The sequence below is a fragment of the Elgaria multicarinata genome, chromosome 7 (genome assembly GCF_023053635.1).
Source record: "Elgaria multicarinata webbii isolate HBS135686 ecotype San Diego chromosome 7, rElgMul1.1.pri, whole genome shotgun sequence".
Lineage (NCBI taxonomy): Eukaryota > Metazoa > Chordata > Lepidosauria > Squamata > Anguidae > Elgaria > Elgaria multicarinata.
Window position 1 is genome coordinate 106,978,236 of NC_086177.1, and position 21,164 is coordinate 106,999,399.

At 44.2% G+C, this 21,164-nt stretch overlaps 1 protein-coding gene across 1 annotated transcript in view; it reads right to left on the reverse strand.

Annotated features, from left to right (window-relative positions):
- Positions 1–21,164, reverse strand: part of COL22A1 (collagen type XXII alpha 1 chain) — a 250,200-nt gene that overhangs the window by 93,232 nt on the left and 135,804 nt on the right. The window contains exons 15-23 of the mRNA XM_063131168.1: positions 19,954–20,007; positions 18,069–18,122; positions 15,181–15,225; positions 13,612–13,665; positions 12,521–12,574; positions 11,778–11,813; positions 10,903–10,932; positions 9,843–9,896; positions 7,539–7,592 (exon numbers count right to left, since the gene is read on the reverse strand). Of these exons, the coding sequence (XP_062987238.1) occupies positions 7,539–7,592; positions 9,843–9,896; positions 10,903–10,932; positions 11,778–11,813; positions 12,521–12,574; positions 13,612–13,665; positions 15,181–15,225; positions 18,069–18,122; positions 19,954–20,007 (435 nt within the window). The remainder of the gene's footprint in view (positions 1–7,538; positions 7,593–9,842; positions 9,897–10,902; positions 10,933–11,777; positions 11,814–12,520; positions 12,575–13,611; positions 13,666–15,180; positions 15,226–18,068; positions 18,123–19,953; positions 20,008–21,164) is intronic.

Genomic DNA, 21,164 nt, shown 5'->3' on the forward strand with positions numbered 1-21,164 from the left:
GTAAATCTAATGTTACATGTATGGTGGCTGTAAAGGGCCATTTATGCAACATTCCAACCTGCAACGTTGTGTAAATTGCCCCGCTGTGGCCGCCATTTACAAAACATTAGATTTCTGGAAAACATGAGCCACCATGGTTGCATAAAATGGCAGCTCATGGGAGTTGCTGTCTGTCAACTCCTCCTTCTCTCCTTACAGTGAGAGAATAATGGATTGGCAAGTGAGGCAGGACTCCTGCCCTGCCATCTTGCAAGGAGAGAAGAAAGGGCTGATGGGCACCAGGAGTAGGGGTCCCTCTTCTGTCTGTCAACCCCTCAGTCCTAACCCTGAGTAAGCAGTCTGTGCATTACGCTCATCAGAATCCTCTGATGCACACTTTGGCCAAGGGCCAAGGATCAATTTATTCATTTATTTTATTTTATTTATTACATGTTTATACCGCCCAATAGCCGAAGCTCTCTGGGCGGTTCACAAAAATTAAAATCATAGTAAAACAATCAACAGGTTAAAAGCACAATTACGAAACACAGTATAAAAAGCACAACCAGGAAAAAACCACGCAGCAAAATTGATATAAGATTAAAATACAGAGTTAAAACAGTAAAATTTAAATTTAAGTTAAAATTAAGTGTTAAAATATTGAGAGAATAAAAAGGTCTTCAGCTGGCGATGAAAGCAGTACAGTGTAGGCGCCAGGCGGACCTCTCTGGGGAGCTCATTCCACAGCCGGGGTGCCACAGTGGAGAAAGCCCTCCTCCTAGTAGCCACCTGCCTCACTTCCTTTGGCAGTGGCTCACGGAGAAGGGCCCCTGTAGATAATCTTAAGGTCCGGGCAGGTACATACGGGAGGAGGCGTTCCTTCAGATAACCTGGCTCCAAACTGTTTAGGGCTTTAAATGTCAATACCAGCACTTTGAATCGGGCCCGGACCTGGACTGGCAGCCAATGAAGCTGGGAAAGGACTGGCGTAATGTGATCTCGTTGGCCAGTCCCTGTTAGTAAGTGTGCTGCCCTGTTTTGTACCAGCTGAAGCTTCTGGACAGTTTTCAAAGGCAGCCCCACGTATAACGCATTGCAGTAATCCAAGCGAGAGGTCATCAGAGCATGGATAACTGTAGCTAAGCTATCTCTGTCCAGATAAGGGCGCAGCTGGTATATCAGCCTGAGCTGGTAAAAGGTGCTCTTTGCCACTGAGTTCACCTGTGCCTCAAGTGACAGTTCTGGATCCAAGAGCACCCCCAAACTACAGACCCGATCCTTCAGGGGGAGTGCAACCCCGTCCAGGACAGGGCAAACATCACCTCGCCAGACAGGAGTAACACACCAGGAGGCCCACAACAAGGGCACAAAAGCAACAGAACTTCCTGCTGAAGGTCCCCAGCAACTGGTATTCAGAAGCACATTAGCCCTCAGCAAGGAAATTCAATATATTCATCATGACTAATACCGACTGAAAGACCTATCCTTCATTAATTGGACTAATCACTCTCCTAGGGTCCCAAGCTAGCCCCGTAGGTTCCCCCAATGTCCACATCCCCTTCCCCTAGCCCTACCTCTCCCCCCCCACACACACACACCCCAATCATCTGGTGTTTACAGTGGAAGCTGATGGGTCCATTTTCAGTGGGGCTGTGATTCCATTCTGGCTTTCAGGATTGCATCCAAGTCAGGTCAGAAGGAGAAACAAATTCTCAGGATGCAAAGGATATTTAATTTCAAAGCCCGATGTATTCCGGCCTGAATTTCTTCAAAGGCTTTCCTTAGGGGGTTGTTAGATGTCTGCAGCAATACTTCCGTCAACATTATTGTCTCCCGATGCTAACCGTTGGCAACTGACCTTTCAGACAGAACCAACAGGAACTTTCAAGGAGCCATCCAAGGTGCTGAACCTATTTTGGGGATAGAGTTCAGCACCTGTAGAGTTCCAGGTCTTTCTGACTGAAACCTAGAATGAATTCACAGCCCCACTGAAGTCGGAGCCACCAGCCTATTAAGAACCATGGAGAGGGGCGATGGCGGAGGAAGATAACATTGATGGAAGGGGATACAAAGAGAAGTCAGAGGCTATATCAGCGCCCTCCCAAACTTTCTGTCCTTAGTAGTTCATCCTGCCCTGGATCCAACAGACGTGTTTCCGTGTTCTCTTGTGGCTAATGGGACAAGGCAGCTAATGAAGGCACACTGAGGGAGAGCATCACAGTGGCTCAATCCTCAAGATTTATGCTTCAGCCTTGATGGAATCTAATTGGCAGTCTGTATGATTACTTTCTTGGAAAATTACTTTCTGGCAAACCTTGGAGTGTCACCATCTGTGTGGTTTGTCAGCTTTGTGCTTAAGGCGCTTTTGTGCAGGTTGTGTTCCAAATGAGCGACGTGAGCTCGGGAAATAATTATACTCCTTTGGAAAAGGAAAGTGCGACTCTCATAGCAAGCAATTTGATCAGCCTTCCTTTGGCCCTGGTAAATGGAACTAGCATTGGAAAAATAAACCTATCATTCAGTAGAGATTTATAATCCACTAGGGATGGTATCATCTCATTTCTAAATTTATTATCTCAGGGTTCATTACCTTATTTACTTCTTGGATACCTTGTGTAATTTCTATTACTGTAGCAGAATGGAATCCTGCCAGGATAAATTAGAATTCATATTTCAGATCCCAAGGAGTGAAGAACAGTAGTTTCAACTTGGTTCGTATTAACATATGTAGGGATGGAAAGATAGGTTAGGACAGGGGTGGGAATCTCAGGCCAGGGTGACAAATGTAGTACTCCTGTGGTCCCAATTTAGCACTTCCCAGAAAGGTATGCCCCCTTCCAAAGGCCCCACCACATTTTCCTCGAACATCAATCACTGGAGGGTTTTTCGGCTTTTTCTGCAGTTTTTTTTTCCATTCTAAAAAGGTTGAACTGACTCTCATAAATTTTTATACTGTTTTTATGTTTTTTTAATTTTTGTATACTTTTAATGTTTACTATTTTTAATTGTTGTAAACCGCCCAGAGAGCTTCAGCTGTGGGGCAGTATATAAATGTAATAAAACAAATAAATAAATAAAATAAATAAAGCTAAAAGTGAGCCATAGGCATGCACAAGGAATGTGCCGGGTGTGCCCAGGCACACCCTAATGTCTCAAGCAATAAGCACTGAATTGAGGGTGCCATTGAGTAGGAATCCATAGGAGGATCCAGATGCAGCAGAAACAGTCCTCTGGCTGCCCTCCAGCTGCTCTGCCATCATGCTGAAGAACCGCTATCTCCAAGAGAGCACCATTGCTCCTGGCAGCAGGATCAAAAAGGATTCTCTCTTCTGGAAGCCTCATTTCAAAGAGGCCAGGAAGAGGGGCCCCAAAGGCTGTCATTGCCTCATAAGATCCTCCTTTGGTCAGTGTTACCACAAATCCCCAACAATGCTGTGGTTTGAGGAGCATCTCCTCATTTCACACACCCCTTTGCAACAGCCCTCCCAAGGGTAGGCACATGGAATAAGGAATGAGTGTCTACAGTGTTTAATAAATAAATGAATAAAACTTTTATTCAATAAAAGTTCACTTTAAAAAAAAATCCCTGGGTGCACCCCCTAATCAATTGTGCTATGCACACCTATGAAGAGAGCTGCCACCCTGGGCTGGGTTCTCCTAAACCTGAATGAATTCCACATAGAAAGACACTAAGTGGATCATTCGGTTTGAGACCAAATCAGATATTCAGTTCCATGATAGTTCTAAGAATTGGGGGGGATGTGTAGGAGGGGGCATTTCAGCATCATGTTCACCATTGAGCTGTGTGTTTATTATGCGGTCACTGCAAACACTGCAAACAAAAATGGCCTTCAGAGAACCTGGGGGAGGAGGACAGATCTTGATTGACTTTGGTCACAACCATGTCAGTATAAATGTGTGTTTGTCATAGGTGTTTACAAGGGGTGTGCTGGGTGTGCCCAGGCACAACCTAATGTCTCAAGCAATAAGCGCTGAATTGAGGGGGGCATTGAGTAGGGATTCATAGGGAGATCCAGATGCAGTGGGAACTGTCCTCCTGCTGCCCTCCGGCTATTCCACCACTGTGCCAAATGCTGCCCCGGCAGAGGAGCAAAAAGGCATCATTCTGCTGGGAGCCTCTCGGCCAGGAGCCACATTTCAAAGAGGCCAGGAGGAGGGCCCCCGAAGGCTAATATCACCTCCTCTGGCCACGGTCACCATGAAGCCCCACCAATGCTGGGGCTTAAGGAGTATCTCCTCACCATCATCACCACCACCCTCATCTGTAACGGCCCTCCCATGGTCAGGCTAGATGAACGTGGAGTAGGACATCAGTGTCTAAAGTGTTTTATAAATAAATGAATAAAAATAACATCCCTTATGATGGAGTATTCAATAAATGGCAGCTCCCAATGGAAATCTGGAATCCTGCTTTAAACTTTGTTTAAAGCAGGACTCGGGGGAAGACAACAGAATGGACTACAATGAGGGCTTGGCAGCTACCCAGATGTGCCATGTGCTGACGCAATGCCAAGCCAGTAGTTCTAGATTCAAGTACCCATTGCTATAGCCTAGTTGCAATAATCATTGACTTCTCCCAGTCCTGTACACCTTATATAGCTAACACCCTTTTTCAGTAAAAGATGATGACACCATGTTACTTTTTCTTTTCATGAACGTTCCCTTCTGACAGAAGATGAATACACATAAAGGGAATACATATAAAGCTAGGGAGACATTACACCTAATGACACATTCAATCACAGGGAGCCCATTATTATGCCCCCTAAGATCTGGCAAATGTGTTGTGCCACAGGACTCTCTGATGGAATGTGGCCTTCTAATGAACCGGGTCTACAAATCTTGTTAGAGAAGCTGTAATTAATGGGCACTTCTAGGTCAGGGAAGCACAGCCACTATGCACAACTAAATTTTGGAGCTGCGTGCTTATTTGCTGAATGCAATAAAGATCAGCTTCCTAAGAACTGGCAGTAAAGAGGAGGGAAGAACTCCTTTTTCACTGAGGTTACAGACTTTACTGTCTTTAAATCTGCAGCCTAGATCTACAAAACCTAAACATAGCTGGAGGTATGCAGAACTTTCTCCATTGCAAGAGCTGTAACCCCCTACAATGGCTCTATCCCATGTGGTGCTAATCACTTATCTCTAAGCCTACATAAACATTGCTAGAAGGGCTGGAGCAAAATCTTCTGTGTTCCTAGCAGGGACGTTTACAAATTGGGTTTTGCAATGGTCTGTTTCTGAAATCTAATTAACAGCACACACACACACACATACACACAGAGACACTGTGGGCATGTCTACACCATGCCTTATCCCAGGGATCGCCCCACAATCATCCCTGTGCGTCTACATGACTCACAGGGGATCCTGGGAGCAGGGAGGGGGATGATCCTTCTATTTCCCCGAGATAACCGGGACGGCTGTTAGCCCGATTTTTCCCATAGTATCAGGATCGTCCTGAGACTGTGGGAGGTGTGGGTGGCCATCCCGGTTTCGTCCCAGCTCCTCGTGAGTAAACACAAGGAGCCAGGAACCGGGCATGGGGCACAGAGGTCTTCAGGTGCTCCGTGTCCTTTGTGGGGGGGGGGGAGCGCAATCACATTTTTTTAAAAAAAACTTACTTTCCTTTTGGAGCACTCATGTGCTCACTTTCAGTAAAAAATAAATAAATGGCAGCCATGACATCCCTCGTTCCTCCCAGGATGTCGCACGTGCCGTCTGTCCAAAGGGGAGGATCTCGTGAGCAGAATACTGTGAGATCCTCCCCCTCCCTCCCGGAACGCCGGGAGGTGTAGACATGCCCTCTGTAGTGAAAAGTAGGAATGGGCAAACATGCAATATTTGAGCTTGTTTCGGTTGCCTGAATTCTTCCTCAAAGCTTGTTTTGCCTCATTGGCATTCATGAAAGCATGAGTATTTCTTTCTTTCTTTTATTTTTCCAATCGGGAAAAATGTGAAATTTTAGAAGTCATATTGTTCCAATTAAAAGAATATGATTTTAATGCACATTTTCCCCTAGGCTAAAATGTGGATTGTGGGGGGGGGGGCAGAGGGTGGATTTACACATATGCACAAGAGCATATTTCAAAAGAGTGCACTTGCACAAATGCACATGTACAAATGTGAACTCAAGTTCATGAAATTGTAAAATAATCCAAAGAATTGCATTCCTGCTTGCATTCATATTCTGGGTCGTGAACAGAATATGTTCACATGCTTTACAAACAGGAACAACATTCTCATACATCCCTAGTGAAAAGTGTTAGGTAAGGATAATCACTACTTTTACATTGCTGGTTGTCTTTCCTTAATAACTGGGTGAATCACACACCCATTTAGAAAGAATTAACTGGAACCAACACAGCTTTCTGTATTGTGTACATTTATATTAGGGATGTGCTCCGCTTCTCTTCGGTTCAGAGAAGCAGGAGCGAGGCAGCCTAATTCGCCTCTGGAAAAGGCGGAGGCGAAGAGAGTCAGGGGGGCTGCGGAGCAAGGCGAAGAGGATCGCCTCAATCCGGAGCTTCACCTGAAGGTAAGTGGGGGGGAGGGGGGACTAATCTGGCGCCGCCGGCACCGCCATCCAGGCCTCAATTGAAGCCCACGACGGAGGAAGGTAAGGGGGTGGGGGCTGGGGCTGGGGCATGGCCTACCTGGTGCCCCCGGCGCTGCCATCCATGCGGCGCCGGTGCCGGCGCCAGGTAAGGGAGCAGGGAGGAGGGATGCTTACCTTCCTCCGTCGCGGGCTTCAATTGAGGCCCCGGTTGAAGCTGGAAGTGAAGGCTGAGGCCTCTTCCGGCTTCAACCGGGGCCTCAATTGAATCCCGTGACGGAGGAAGGTAAGGGGGCAGGGTGGGTGGGTGGCTGATCTTGTGCCACCACCACCGCCGTCCAAATAGTGATGGTGGTGAAGCCGGATCTCGCTCTGCGGAGCAGAGCGGGAGACAGGTGGAGCGGCACGAAGAGGATCGGGCCACGAAGCGGATTGGGGGGTCCGTGCACACCCCTAGTTTATATATGACATGTGTAACCCATAGGGTGTATCATTTATATGTGTGAAAATAGCATCTGGCTATAATTGCATGAATATCCAGCATTTCTCATATTTCCAAACAATTAATAGAGTTTGGCAATTTATGTTCATGGTCCTCGTCTGTTTGTTGTATTTACCTTGTTGAGGGTTCCTCCCATGCTAATTTTTGTCCGTCTAATGGATTGCATCCAAAGTGGGGTGTGTATGTGTTGATAAATCTGTCAGTTACAGTTTCTTACACAATCCCCCACCCCCAATAAACACAAGTTTATTCCATCCTGTTTATGAAGAAGTTTGTGAATTTTGGCAAGTTCATATGAAAAAGAGAACTGGTCAAAGTTCTCAAAGATCTGTAGGAGGTCCCATATTTAACACTGGGGGTGAGTGGGGGTGGAATGTAAAACTGAACAAAGGGAAAGAAATACTGAAACACGGCCAAACACAGCCAAACCAAGTGGGCAAGTATCAAGCTGAGGCATGCAAAAGGAGAAGTGTTGCCCACCCTTTGACCATGTAATCCAGCAGGTCCCGGCTTGCCTTCTGGTCCTGGAGGTCCCTGCAAACAAGATGAGATTTCAACAAAATCATCAAATGGGAAGAAATAGAAAAAGCATTGCAACATTTCTACATGAGATGTTGCTGTTTTACCAGAGAGAGATCACTCATTTGCAATCTGTAATACGTCTTAGACGACAGTGCCACATTTTGGAACATGGCTAGATTCTTCCGGATTGTGTGCCTGGCTGGAGAATGCTGGGAGTTGTAGGACTTTTGGCAGTCTAAACATGCAGAGGATTCCACCCTAAGTCTCCCCACTCTCTGTGCTTGAAAACACAGGAAATATCCCCTGTGCATATGCAGAACCCTTTTTGCTACTGGGCCACAAAATGGTAATAAGGACACAAAGGTTTTAAAGGGGCTTGAAGTTGAAATTTATATGGCATTATATAATTTTTATATATATAAATCATTATATAAATGGTTATATATGGCATTCTTTTAGGAGACAGATGGGTTTTGCTATGAACAACTAACTAGGGACATGGGAAGCTGCACTATAAGTTAGATTACTTTTTCCATCCATCAGTCCAATAGCATTCCAGGGTCTCAGGAAGAAGCCTTCTATATCATCCAGATGCCTGATCTTTTTAGCCGGAGATGCAAGTCTTGAACCTGAGCCCTTTTGCATGTAAAACGTGTGCTATACCAGTGGGTTATGGATGGTTCTTCTGGCCCTTGGTTATATTTTTATTAATTCTGCAACGGCCATCACATTTGGTATGGCATTCAATATCTGCAGAAGTCAGCTACACTTTGCCTACTGCTAAACCGTTTGATAGAACACCACACAAAACTATCTTGGGTCCATCTAGTCCAACTTTCACAAACTTGGTGCCCTTCAGAAGCTTTGGAACACAAATCCCATCAGCCTCAGCCATCATGTCCAATCATGAATGATGATGGTAAATGTAGTCCAAAATATCTGGAGGAAAGCATGTTGGTGAAGGTTGCTCTAAGATCTCAGGCACAGCTATTTCCCAGCCCAAGTTCAGTTAACTTGAACCTGGGACCTTGTGCATCCAAAGCATAAGGCATACTCTACCGCTGAATAAAGGTCCCTCCCCCAAATGAAAGGCATCCTGAAGCACAGAAGATGGACACAATTGTCTGAACGGCTCTGTGACCAGTGCAACTGGATATCCCACTGAGCTACAGTTTTCAAGTTACTGAACTCTTTACACCAGTTGCATCAGCTTCTATGGCAGCCTTCCTCAACCTGGGGCGCTCCAGATGTGTTGGACTGGAGTGCCCCAGGTTGAGGAAGGCTGTTCTATAGGATCTAAACCCCAGGACCACTCACATCTGAAATAGAAATGTCTGTCACTGGGAAACATGGTTGTGTTTTTGGTTTTTCTGTTTGTTTTTTGCTCAGTGAAGTTTTACGGCATGTCTGACTTGGTTTGCTTTTGCGGACCGAGCTGCGGATTTTGACTTGAACTCCGGAAACTTTTGCATATTTTCTTATGTCGAGCTGTAATTTGCACAAATGGAGATTTGTGCAAAATTCATCCAGAATGTGCACAAATTAAAAACATGGGGAATCCATGGAATGGTCTGACTCGCTACAGACGAAGTCAAGCTCTGCAGCAGAAAACAGACCAAAATCTGGGGGGCTGAATCAAGAACAGCCCATCAAACTCCACCCTTTAAAGAGATTCCACCAAGATCCCTAATCTAAAGTCTGATTCATGCTCATCTAGACCAACAAAACTCTCACCTTAAAGGTACGGCCACCTTATCCTGCGAACAAGACATACCCAGCATTTGAACTTAGAATCTCTCATGCCTTAGTTAAGAATCTCAGCCCTGGGGCAACAAGCCAGACCTAAGCCCATTTGGGGAATTGTAGATTTCCCTCAGTTAGGGTGACCATATGGAGAGGAGGACCGGGCTCCTGTATCTTTAACAGTTGCATAGAAAAGGGAATTTTGGTGTCCTTTGTAAGCATGCAGCACCTGGTGAAATCCCCTCTTCACCACAAGAGTTAAAGCTGCAGGAGCCCTGCCCTCTTTTGCATCTAGTCACTCTACTATAGCTCCTGTAGCTTTAACTGTTGTGATGAAGAGGGAATTTTACCAGGTGCTGCATGCATACGAATGACACCTGCTGATATTCCCTTCCCTATGCAACTGTTAAGTATACAGGAGCCCTGTCCTCCTTTTCATAGGGTCACCTACCTTGGCACACAGGTCAGACCGCAAATAAATGAACAACTCAGAGAGAGTGAAGCGAGCAAATTACTTACTGGGCTACCCGGGGTTCCAGGAAGTCCTACTGATCCTCGTGGGCCAGGAACTCCCTGTAAACAAATTAATGTTGTTTAAAGTTAAGTTATTAAAAGGTAAAAATAATAATAACAACAACCCTTATGTTATACTTCAAAAGGTTCCTTTCAAAGTGCATCATATTGAACTGAGCAAGGTGTCCAAAGTTCCACAATTCTGGATAGCGACCTCAATTTAAATGTTCTCAAACAAGCGAATGATTCTAGAAAATGGATAGATGTGTATTTTATTTATTTAATTATTATTTATTAAAACATTTGTATCCTGCTCTATATCATTAGGATATATATCACTGATGTGCAAGGTTTGCGCCCTCCTCCATTCATACACACGTATCTCTATTGCCCCTGCTGTGCATTCCTGAATTTAAATGTAGAAGTGAAGTCTATGCAGTCTGTTCCTATACAGCGATGAGTACATGTGTGTGTGTTTGTGTGTGTGGGGGGGGGGGGGGAGAGAGATGGACATAGGATCTTCCACATATGGGGGAAATGTTATACATGTTTAATCAGAAGTCCCATTGTGTCCAATGGGTCTTATTCCCAAGCATATTTGCATAGGATTACATCTATTTCCGTGAGGAAGTCCTACATTCATCTAGGTATAAAAGGGACAAGTCTAAAATTTGGAGCAAGTAAAACAAATTACAGAAAGACAGATCAATAGCACTGACGGGGACCTTCACTTCCCACCCCCCACCCCCCACCCCCACGCTCTCCTTAGGTAATGAAAACGGACAAAGCAATTTCATTTTGCAGCTCTCATGAACCACCAGGAAGTGAGTGGGTTGGATGACTGTAACCCTTGAATAAAAGCTATTATGGGGAAGATAAACAACTTGCCCGTATCTCCTTTGATTTAAACTAAAGCTTATCCAGAGTGGAAAGGTTCTGAACCACTCAGCCCTGACTTATTGTTTCTGCAGTTTTTGGTGTGTGTGTGTTTTTACTTTTAACACTGACTTTGAGAGTTAAGAGACAGGACTGCCACTCTTGAAACCCATTTTTATGAAGTCCTTACCTGCTCTCCTTTCAAACCTTCAACTTGGACCTGAAACAAAGAAGTTAAAAGTATCACACAGAGAAGTGGGGAGCAATCTGGGGTTTTGTTTTTGCTTTGTTTATTTTTCTTCTATATCGCATAGACTCATAAATCTCAAGCTGAACTTCAGCTGTAAAGCCACAGAATGTACACAGCAGCCACAGGGGAGGATGCAGCAGGTGTGTGGTTGTTTCAAGGACATTCACAGCATACTCACGACCCAAACACATTAGCAGAACAAACCAGTGCCTCAAGGGCCACAGCTAGACCTAAGGTTTCTCCTGGGATCATCCAGGGTTCGCCCCTGCCTGAGCACTGGATCCCCTCTGTGTCACCTAGATGAACAGGTTTGACCCCTGGACAATCCAGGGATAAACCTTAGGTCTAGCTATGGCCAAGGACTACATGAAAAGTCCTGTCAGCCGCCTTACTCCATTTGGGGTTCCATCATCTGTTCTGGTCTCAGATGAGTGGGAGAGGCGACGGGAGCAGGAGTAGTTTTAGCACCAGAGACAGAACTTCAGGAAACCAGCCCAGGACTTGTAGTGTCCTCTCAATCTTCAGAGAACATTGCTGCCACTCAGAGCAAGGGACCTCATTCTTTCATTTATCATACCTCATACTTCTCCAGTGAACAGGGAGGCTTTGGGAAACATTTCCCAACAAGTTCTCCAGACTTTTCCTGAGCACTGTTGTTGTTGTTGTTGTTGTTATTATTATTATTATTTACAGATCTACATATTAGGCTCCCTGCATGCACAAACTGTCCATAGTTTAGCATCTCTATAGGGGAGATCCACACATTTTTTTAAAAATCATGCACAAAACTCATATCCCACAAGGGTAGCTCTTACCGCTGAGCCTGGCTTTCCTGGAGGTCCTATTTCACCCTAGATGACAAACCCAATAAGAGAAAAACAATTAACTGACTGCATGCTTCTGTACTGATTTTAGCAGCATTTTCTTGCCATTTTATAAACCACTCTGCCGTTCAGTCCAAGATGTGACTTCTGCACAGGGGAACAAATCATATGCTGTGCTAGGCCCTATACAACCTTTTCAGGGTCAGAACAGGCATTACAGTATTCAGATCTGCAGTTCTGTGCCACTACCTGACATCCCAGAGTATTGTATGACTTCTCAGGTAGTCAGCTGACTTACAGGAGTCTCCCATGACCTGGTCAGCTAATCTACAGACCAATTATGAGAGTAGGTTTGGGTAAGGTCAAGACTGGCTAAGCAATAAAAAGGGGGCAAATTCCTGGGTGAAATCTGTCTTGGAACAGGGAAGACAATCTAATTTTGGATGCTGATCCTCTACTACATAACTGACTAGGAAGGTGGGATGGTTTGTGAGCATCGAAATGCAAGGCAAGCTTTAAGCAGCCAGTGGTGCAGACAGGTAATTGTAGACTCTGGACTTTAAATGGTGATGTGTAGTACTTCCGATACTTCCAAATGTAGCAAGCCAGACCTGCTGCATCTCCTGTTCCTGCTGCTTAATGGGGCCCTGGGAGGAGGGGTCTGCCACCATTTCCTGCCTTAATGGCACTACTGCACATGACAAATATATTTTGCCCCACTATTTTCACCTTACCTTTTCTCCCCTTGGTCCTATGAGACCAGGCTGGCCTTGACTCCCTTTGCTGCCCTGCAATTAGATCAAGCAGTCGTCAGAAAGGTATTGTGGGGGGGGGGGGGCGGGGATTTACAAGTGCTAGTTAAAGATGACAGGGTTCAAGAGAGTTGGACATTGAACTCCAGATCTTTTAACCAAGGAGCACAGCAGGATGAACATAATCCATATTAAGGGTCAGAAATCAATTCATAATCCTTGAAGGAGAAGCGTTTTCCTTTCTTAAATAATAATAATAATAATAATAATATGAAAAGGGGTTAGCCACATAGAGGCAGCTAAAAAAACCTGTTTTGTTAAGAAAGCAAAGGAAGACACTAAAGCATGGCTCAAAGATCAACAGGACAGCATGAGAAAATGAATAAATACAGAGCAAGTAGAATATATATATATATGAGAGAGAAATAAGAATTTTAAGGTGAATCAGGGAACATGGTTGACAAAATAGGAAAATATCACAGAAATATGGCAAGGATATATGGAGTTTATGTTCAGCAGAAGAGTTTTCAGATGATGATGATGATGATGATGATGATGATGATGATGATATTACAGACTGAAAAGGGCTGTGCAACTCTTAGGATGAAATCCAATGTCCTCCGAACAGACTTTCCCTTCCTCTCCTTCCCCCTGCAGCTCCCCTCCCTCAAGAAAACCTGTTGTAATATATATGAAGCACTGGGGGCTTTCTTCTGTGTAGACATATATAGGATTTTACTGTGGAACATGAAATAGATAATGGGCCTGTTCAGACAACACACTAAGCCATGGTTAGGCCGCTAACCCTTTTGCAGTAAATGGATAGTGAACATGTTTAAAACGTAGTTATGTAGCCGCCATGGTTAGGAATGGTTCACATGACATGCTAAGCCATAATGTTGAGCTCAAAATACTTAACTATTGCAGCTTAATGTGCTGTCTGAACAGAGTCAACATGGGTTTGTATACAGGGGCTTCATTTTTTAGAACAATTTCCATTTCTAATTCCTTCTCTGCACATTCATAGCCAGTTATAGGAAATAGTTTCTTAGCACTTGGAATTCTTCACCTACCTGGTTCCCATCCACACCGGGCTTCCCAGGAAAGCCATCTAGACCTGGCTCACCCTGAGCAAAGAAACAGAAATGGAGAATTGACTATTGGATGTAGGAGGCAACTGTGGTTAGAGGTAAGTAAGACAACTGAGGCTGCAACCCTATACATACTTACCTTCACTGACATGAAGTGAGGTATGGTCTCACCTTGCCATACCTTTACCTCACTTCATGTCATGGGAATGAAAGAAGCTGCCTTATACTGACTGGTAGCACCTTCCAAGGTTTCAGGCAGAAATACTTCCAGCCCTAGCTGGAGATACCAGAGACTGAACCTGAGGCCTTCTGCATGGAACTTGACCTCCACATTGTTTTTGACTACATTCCTGCTTCTTGCTCTTTCATTCTCATCTGCCCAGCCTGATACCCAACCAACCACCCATCATACGCCTCTGGCCCATTTGAATCTCGTTTACCTTTGAAGGAATCAAACCTGGTTACACACCCTTCCATGTAAGCCCAAGGCCTGGCAACTGCAATGCGTTATTTGGGAACTTCTGCTGAACTTTCAGAAAGGTGCTAAAGGCACTGAATTAGTCACTGCAAACTCCCATACAAAATTGCCCTTGGTTACTCCCTTGTATACAGAGTACATCGCCCAGGCAGCCTGATGGTCTGATTTCCCATGTAATTAGATATGGTTACGCCATATCTACAATGTAATTTGAGTAAAATTATAACTGGATACTATTCTGAAATTGTTGGGGGGGGGGTTGCTAAAAAAACCAGCATTGCTTTTGAAGGATTTACTACACTTTCATCCCAAAAATGCAGGGCATTCTCATAATATTGAAGAACAAATTGTAGCTATGGGATTTTGAGGGTTCAAAACGAATGACACAGTGCAACTATGACCACAATATACTGTGGACTATGCAGCTGTAAGCCCTGATTCACTGCAACTGCTATCAAACCTAAGTATTTTCCAAAAAGCATATTCACTTGCAGCAGAATCAGGAAATCACTGTCATGGAGTGTATCATCACTAATATGACCATATGAAATTTGAAAGATGGGTTTCCTAAAAAAATATACTGAATGCCTTCTCTCTTACCAACATGCCAGTCACTGAGGTCATCCGAGGGCATACTCCTGGTGGTTCCACATAGACCCATCCTCCAATTGGAGTCCACCAGGGGAAGAGCCTTCAGCGTGGTGGCCCCCCTCCTATTGAATTCCGTGCCTCTGGAGGTCAGGCAGGCACCAACTTTGTATTCCTTTTGGTGCCTCCTAAAAATGTCATTGTTCCAGGAAGCCTTTCCTTAATGACCAGCCGTGGTTCATGGTACACTTTTCATTTTGCTTCTTTTAAAAAATCTATTTTAAGGTGTTTAATTCTTTTTATTTTATTTTATCTTGCACACTGCTCTAAAATTTTGAATGGGGAGTGGTATATAAATATTGTAAATAAATAAACAAACTTGGAGATCTTAACACTGGATGCCTTCCATTTCCCAGTTCTGTATTGCATTCATTTTGGAGGAAAGAAGTTAATCAATTCTGCTTATTGACACTTATTGTCTGTACCTTGTCTCCTCGGGGTCCTTTTTCTCCTCTTTCTCCCTGGAGGCCCTGAAAAAAAGGAATGGAAGATGAAATTTAAAGGTTTACATTGACCCCACTAACTTAGAACAAAACTGAGATGAGTCACTACTGTTCTAGGAACTTTCACAAACTGATTCATTCATTACATGATGAAGACCATGGAAAGGAAATACTGATTTAGGGCACTGTCTATTAAATTGCTGTCTAGAATACAACAATAATGTTATTCCCAAGAACTCCTTTTGCATATGTTAATTGGCCTTGGAGCACTCAACAGCCTCCTCTGTCATCAGGCCTTTGAGGTCTTCCAAGTCCCCAAAGAAATGACTGTGAAGTCTTTATAACCAAGATAATGAGGCTGGGGAAAGTTGAATGACCTTCTCCAGTAAAACGTGTATCTCCAGCAGAGAGTGAAAGATTTCAACAATGGTGAATGCTTATGCAGTGAAGGGCACTGAGTCCCATGTCAAGCACAAATTAGCATTGCCCAATCAATACAAATCAACACATCTGACCACAGTAGGAGTTGGTGCAGACAATACAGCTGCAACATGGAAGTGAGCTGTAAATTACCTGCAGCACACCAAATGTATCAGTTCATGTACCTTAATAGCTTGTGCATGGAGGTAGCCGCCACATGGAACAATTTAAATCATTTCTGAAAGTCCTTGTTATCAGAGTTACAGCTAGTTCACATGATAGGATTGGCTAACGTGCACATTATACTCCTCTCATGCAAGCACTGAGTCATTACTGACTCTTGGAGGGACGCCAGCTTTTGCTGACATTTTCTTGGCAGGACTTATAGCGGAGTGGTTTGCCGTTGCCTTCCCCGGCCTTTATTACCTTTCCCCCAGCTAACTGGGTACTCATTTTACCGACCTCGGGAGGATGGAAGGCTGAGTCAACCCGAGCCAGCTGCCTGAAACCAGCTTCCGCTGGGATCGAACTCAGGCCGTGGGGAGAGTTTCAGCTGCAGAAACTGCTGCTTTACCGCTCTGCGCCACACGAGGCTCAATCACACATTATACTACTCATTTATTTATTTGTTTATTGCATTTTTATACCGCCCAGTAGCCAAAGCTCTCTGGGCAGTTTACAAAAACTAAAACCATTCAAAGTATAAAACAAACAATATAAAAAAATAATAATATAAAATACAATATAAAAGCACAACCAGGATAAAATCAGCAGCAGTGCAGAAATACAAATTTAAAACAGCCAAGTTAAAATTAAATTTATAGGCTGTTAAAATGCTGAGAGAATAAAAAAGGTCTTCACCTGGTGTCTGAAAGAATATAGTGTAGGTGCCAGGCGAACCTCCTTAGGGAGCTCATTCCACTGCCTGGGTGCCACAGCAGAGAAGGCCCTCCTCCTGGTAGCCACCTGCCTCACTTCCTTTGGCAGGAGCTCACGGAGAAGGACCTCTTAGGGTACATATGGGAGGAGGTGTTCCTTCAGATAGCCTGGCCCCAGGCCGTTTAGGGCTTTAAATGTTAATACCAGCACTTTGAATTGGCCTGGACCTGGACTGGCAGCCAATGAAGCTGGAAGCTGGAATAAGGTTATAGGCTGGCAAATATGAACTGAGGCTATCCGCGGGAACCAGGTTGTTTTGACTTATTTTGGCTTTTGGGTAAGTCTTATATTGTCAATTTCATCATGACAAAATTACATTTTGCAGAGAATGGAGGGGTCCGAATGCTTCCCAAATGACACTATGCAAGGTAGCTGTGACTGGGAAGGGCGGCAGGGGAGGGTAGGAGAATATAGGACTGAGAAAGATCTACAACCTTGCTCTCTTTTGCACTGCATCAGAACGTTGCCTGAGCCAAAGACTAGAAGACCACAGCATTCTCTAACTGTCTCCATTTCTCAAACTGCAGGAAACTGTGTTGGATGCTGGGAAATGGGAAAGTTTGAGGTGCAATTTCAAACCGAATGAAATGCCAAGGTGTTCCGAATCATGATAGCACATCTGCTCACTCTATCACATTGCACCCATCATTTAAAATCCTTTAAAAAATAACAAAATACAACCGGTGCTTGTTGTAGATCCAATATTAATGAAATGAAGCTGCGGGGGGGGGGGGAGGAGGGTGCTTTGGTCTACGGAGGACAGTCAGCATCATCATAGAATCATAGAATCATAGAATAGTGGAAGGGGCCTACAAGGCCATTGAGTCCAACCCCCTGATCAATGCAGGAATCCACCTTAAAGCATCCCTGACAGATGGTTGTCCAGCTGTCTCTTGAAGGCCTCTAGTGTGGGAGAGACCACGATCTCTTTAGGTAACAGAAGCAAATCAATGCCAGCCTGTTGGCCACTGCAGTCTCTCCCTGTATTTGCCTTACATTTGGGGATGGGAGAGGCTGGGTATGTGCATTCTCCAATGATTTTTCAAGGAGCTTGCTGGGAAGTGAAATGGACGTAGGACAACCCATCATATCAGCAAGCCTTCCTACGTCACAAGTGCTAGCCTCTTGCCCTGGTGTCTAGGAAATGGACTTCTAGAGGATCAAGTATATCCATCCCAGCTCCTCTCTCTTCTTCCCTTGTTCTGTATGCTTACATGAATATTCAAGCTGTTGCAAAAGATTGGACTTTGGAAGCCTGCACAGGCATCCATGCAGACCTGAAGATCCTGAGAGCTCTTTCAGAACCTTCACATTTGCATCTGCATGTGTGCAATATGTGGATGCTGTTCTGATGGGTTGCCACACATTTGAGAATCATGTTGAAGAAAAAGGCATCCACTTACTACACGAGCAAATTTTACCCCGTGAGCGATGTCCAATGAATTCTCATAGAACATTGGTTTGATTAAGGACACTGGGCAGATTAAGTAAAACATAGAATCATGACTCACAGGTGCTCCAACATAACCTTGACGTCCTGGGGGACCTGGTTGACCTTCTGTCCCCTGAGGGGGAAAATATAAAGGAGGGGGGGAGAGAAAATATCAAGATGATTATTGAAACCTATGGTTGCTTATTTGCAAGGGGAAATAAAGAATGTGCATCTCTCCTTCTGACCTTTATCACAATAATCAATCCTGTTTGAATGGTAATTCTACAACCCAGTGAGCAAAAACCTACCTCTATTGTTTCTGAAAAGCAAACTATTTGAGTCTTAAAGCCAGCTGGAGCAGTATGGGGAGAAAGGCTATTTATGCTGGGAACATCATTAGTATATGTCCCTGGATAGTGGCCAAATAGAAAACACCTTTTTCGTCTACATGATTGTATGCTTAGTTATAGCAATCATGTAGAAAAACCTCAGTATGGAATGCCCACTAAAAAGGGTACTAGCCACTAGCCCTGGCTAGATGATGATGATGATGATGATGATGATGATGATGATGATTGATTGATTTATATAGCACCATCAGTGTGCATGGTGCTGTACAGAGTAAAACAATAAAATAGCAAAACCCTGCCGCATAAGCTTACATTCTAATATAATTAGAGCAGCCTTCCTCAGCCTGGTGCCCTCCAGATGTTTGGACTACAACACCCAGCATGCCTGACCATTGGCCAAGCTGGCTGGGGATGCTGGGAACTGAACTCCAACACACCTGGCCAGCACCAGTTGGGGGAAGGTTGGGCTAGAAGGAATAGCAGAGTGATAAGGCATCCACTTGATCTCTGCGCTAACTAGATAAAGGAAGGCACATCTGTTATCCTGGTTTACCCCATCATTGGAATAAACCAGGGTTGGGCAACACATGGCATGTGGCCTCTTCTACTCCCCCCCCCATTGCCAAATTCAGCAATGTCTAAAAATTTAGGGGGTGCATGGCACTTTTAGTGATATGAAGTCCTAAATGGTCAAATTCAGCTTGCAAACACTCTTTTAGTGCTACCAAGAACTACGGAATGGTTTGTCACCAAATCTAGGCAGCAAACTTTTCTCTTTTAAAAAAGGTGGGGCAAAGAATGCATGGTGCTCCATCAAGTGTGGGCCATAAAGGGTGGGAGGAGCTCTGGGTGGCAAAAATGGTCCTCAGACCTCCTGCAGTTGCCCACTCTGGAATAATACAACAATTCACATTTGGTCAGGGGAAGGAGTCATTTTTGACCTGTTGTTACAGTTGTAATGAGCATATTTGTTGGGGTGGGTGGGGAAATATTACATTCAAAATAACTCTATGGAAATGATACTCATAGGACAAATCAAGAAGGGATGAGATAAGTGAAATGGTATCCCTCTCCTCATATTACTAGAACCCGGGTCATCCCATGAAGCTGATTGGTGGGAGATTCAGGACAGAGAAAAGGAAGGACTTCATCACACAGCGCATAGTTAAATTATGGAATTCACTACCACAAGATGTGGTGATGGCCACCAATTTGGATGGCTTTAAAAGGGGGTTGGAGAAATTCCTGGAGGAGAAGGCTATCAATGGCTACTAGCCCTAATGATTGTGTGCTATCTCCAGTATTCGAGGCAGTAAGCCTGTGTACACCAGTTACTGGGGAACATGGGTAGGAGGGTGCTGTTGCACCACGTTCTGCTTTGTTGGTCCCTGGCTGACAGCTCGTTGGCCACTGTATGAACAGAGTGTAGGACTTGATGGACCCTTGGTCTGATCCAGGATGGCACTTCTTACGTTGTAATGGTTGGCACAGATGACAAAGTTGTTAAACTGTTAAAATTGGAAGCCACTCTCTGTCTAATAACCAAATAGATAAATCATTGTTAAAGGTGTCCATTGGTCATGATCCCCTTCAAATAAATTATTATCTGCTCACCTTTGGCCCAGGTGAACCAGGAAGTCCAACTGCTCCTGGAAGTCCAGCATCTCCCTCAAAAGAGAACACAAAAGATTTTTGTTGCAAGGACTTGATATACATGTTTTAAAAAGTATTGAATGCTGAAATTATACCCTAGTTCACATATGAAGGAAGAAGAGCTGCCATATTCAGAGACTGGTTCATGGTTTGTCTATCCTGTTCTGCAATCTTTCCAAGGATTTAGGTGGAGAGATTTTTTTCCATCCTTGAGCATAATGTGGTCTTCCATTTAGCTAAGTCCAATGACAAAATAAACAGATGTAGGAAACTTGGTGCCTTCCAGATATTGTGGACTACAATTCCTATATGCCTTAGCAAGCATGCTCAATGGTCAGGGAATGTTGAAGGTGTAGATGAAAATATCTGGAGGGTACCAGGTTGCTGACTCCTAAAACAGAATAAACACCAGAGGAAGTAACATATTCAGCCCACACCTAAACATCAATGGACATCATAAAATTGAATGTAAAATTTCAGTTTTATAAATGTGATTTCAAAGGAACCCTTAGAAAATTAATTCTTGTCAATATTATTTCTTATTAATTTGCCTAATCCTAATCCTGCCATTTGTTCCCACCTCACTCCAACCCCCCTACATGTAATAGCATCTGTAATAATTATAGGTGTTGACTCAGATACACACACACAGAAACGCGCACTACTCTTATTAGGATAAGTAGATCTCAACTGTTTTATAATAGGAAAAATTGTATCTCAAGTTTCTCCCAGGCCACAGCTAGACCTGAGGTTTATCCTGGGATTATCCAGGGTTCGCCCCTGCCTGAGCACTGGATCTCCTGTGTGTCACCTAGATGAATAGGTTTGACCCTTGGACAATCCAGGGATAAACCTTAGGTCTAGCTATGGCCATAGACCTAACTTTGAGAACAATGCTGAACCACGTTCCAGTTCATGGTCCACATGGTGCCCAAGACAGTGCTCAAAAGGCCAAGGGAGACCAAACCCATAATTTGTAATGCCCTCTTAACTACTGCTTTGTTGGTGTTGTTGTTTTTGGAATGGTATGCCTGGGGCTATAATTTGGCACAAAAATAAAAATGGAGTGAGTCAGAGCTTGGGACTTGTGGATTTCATTACGGAACCTCTCCCTTTCCCTCCGGTCCAATCACTCCCATCAATCAAGTAGTGTCCAGAAAACTCGCAAAGCC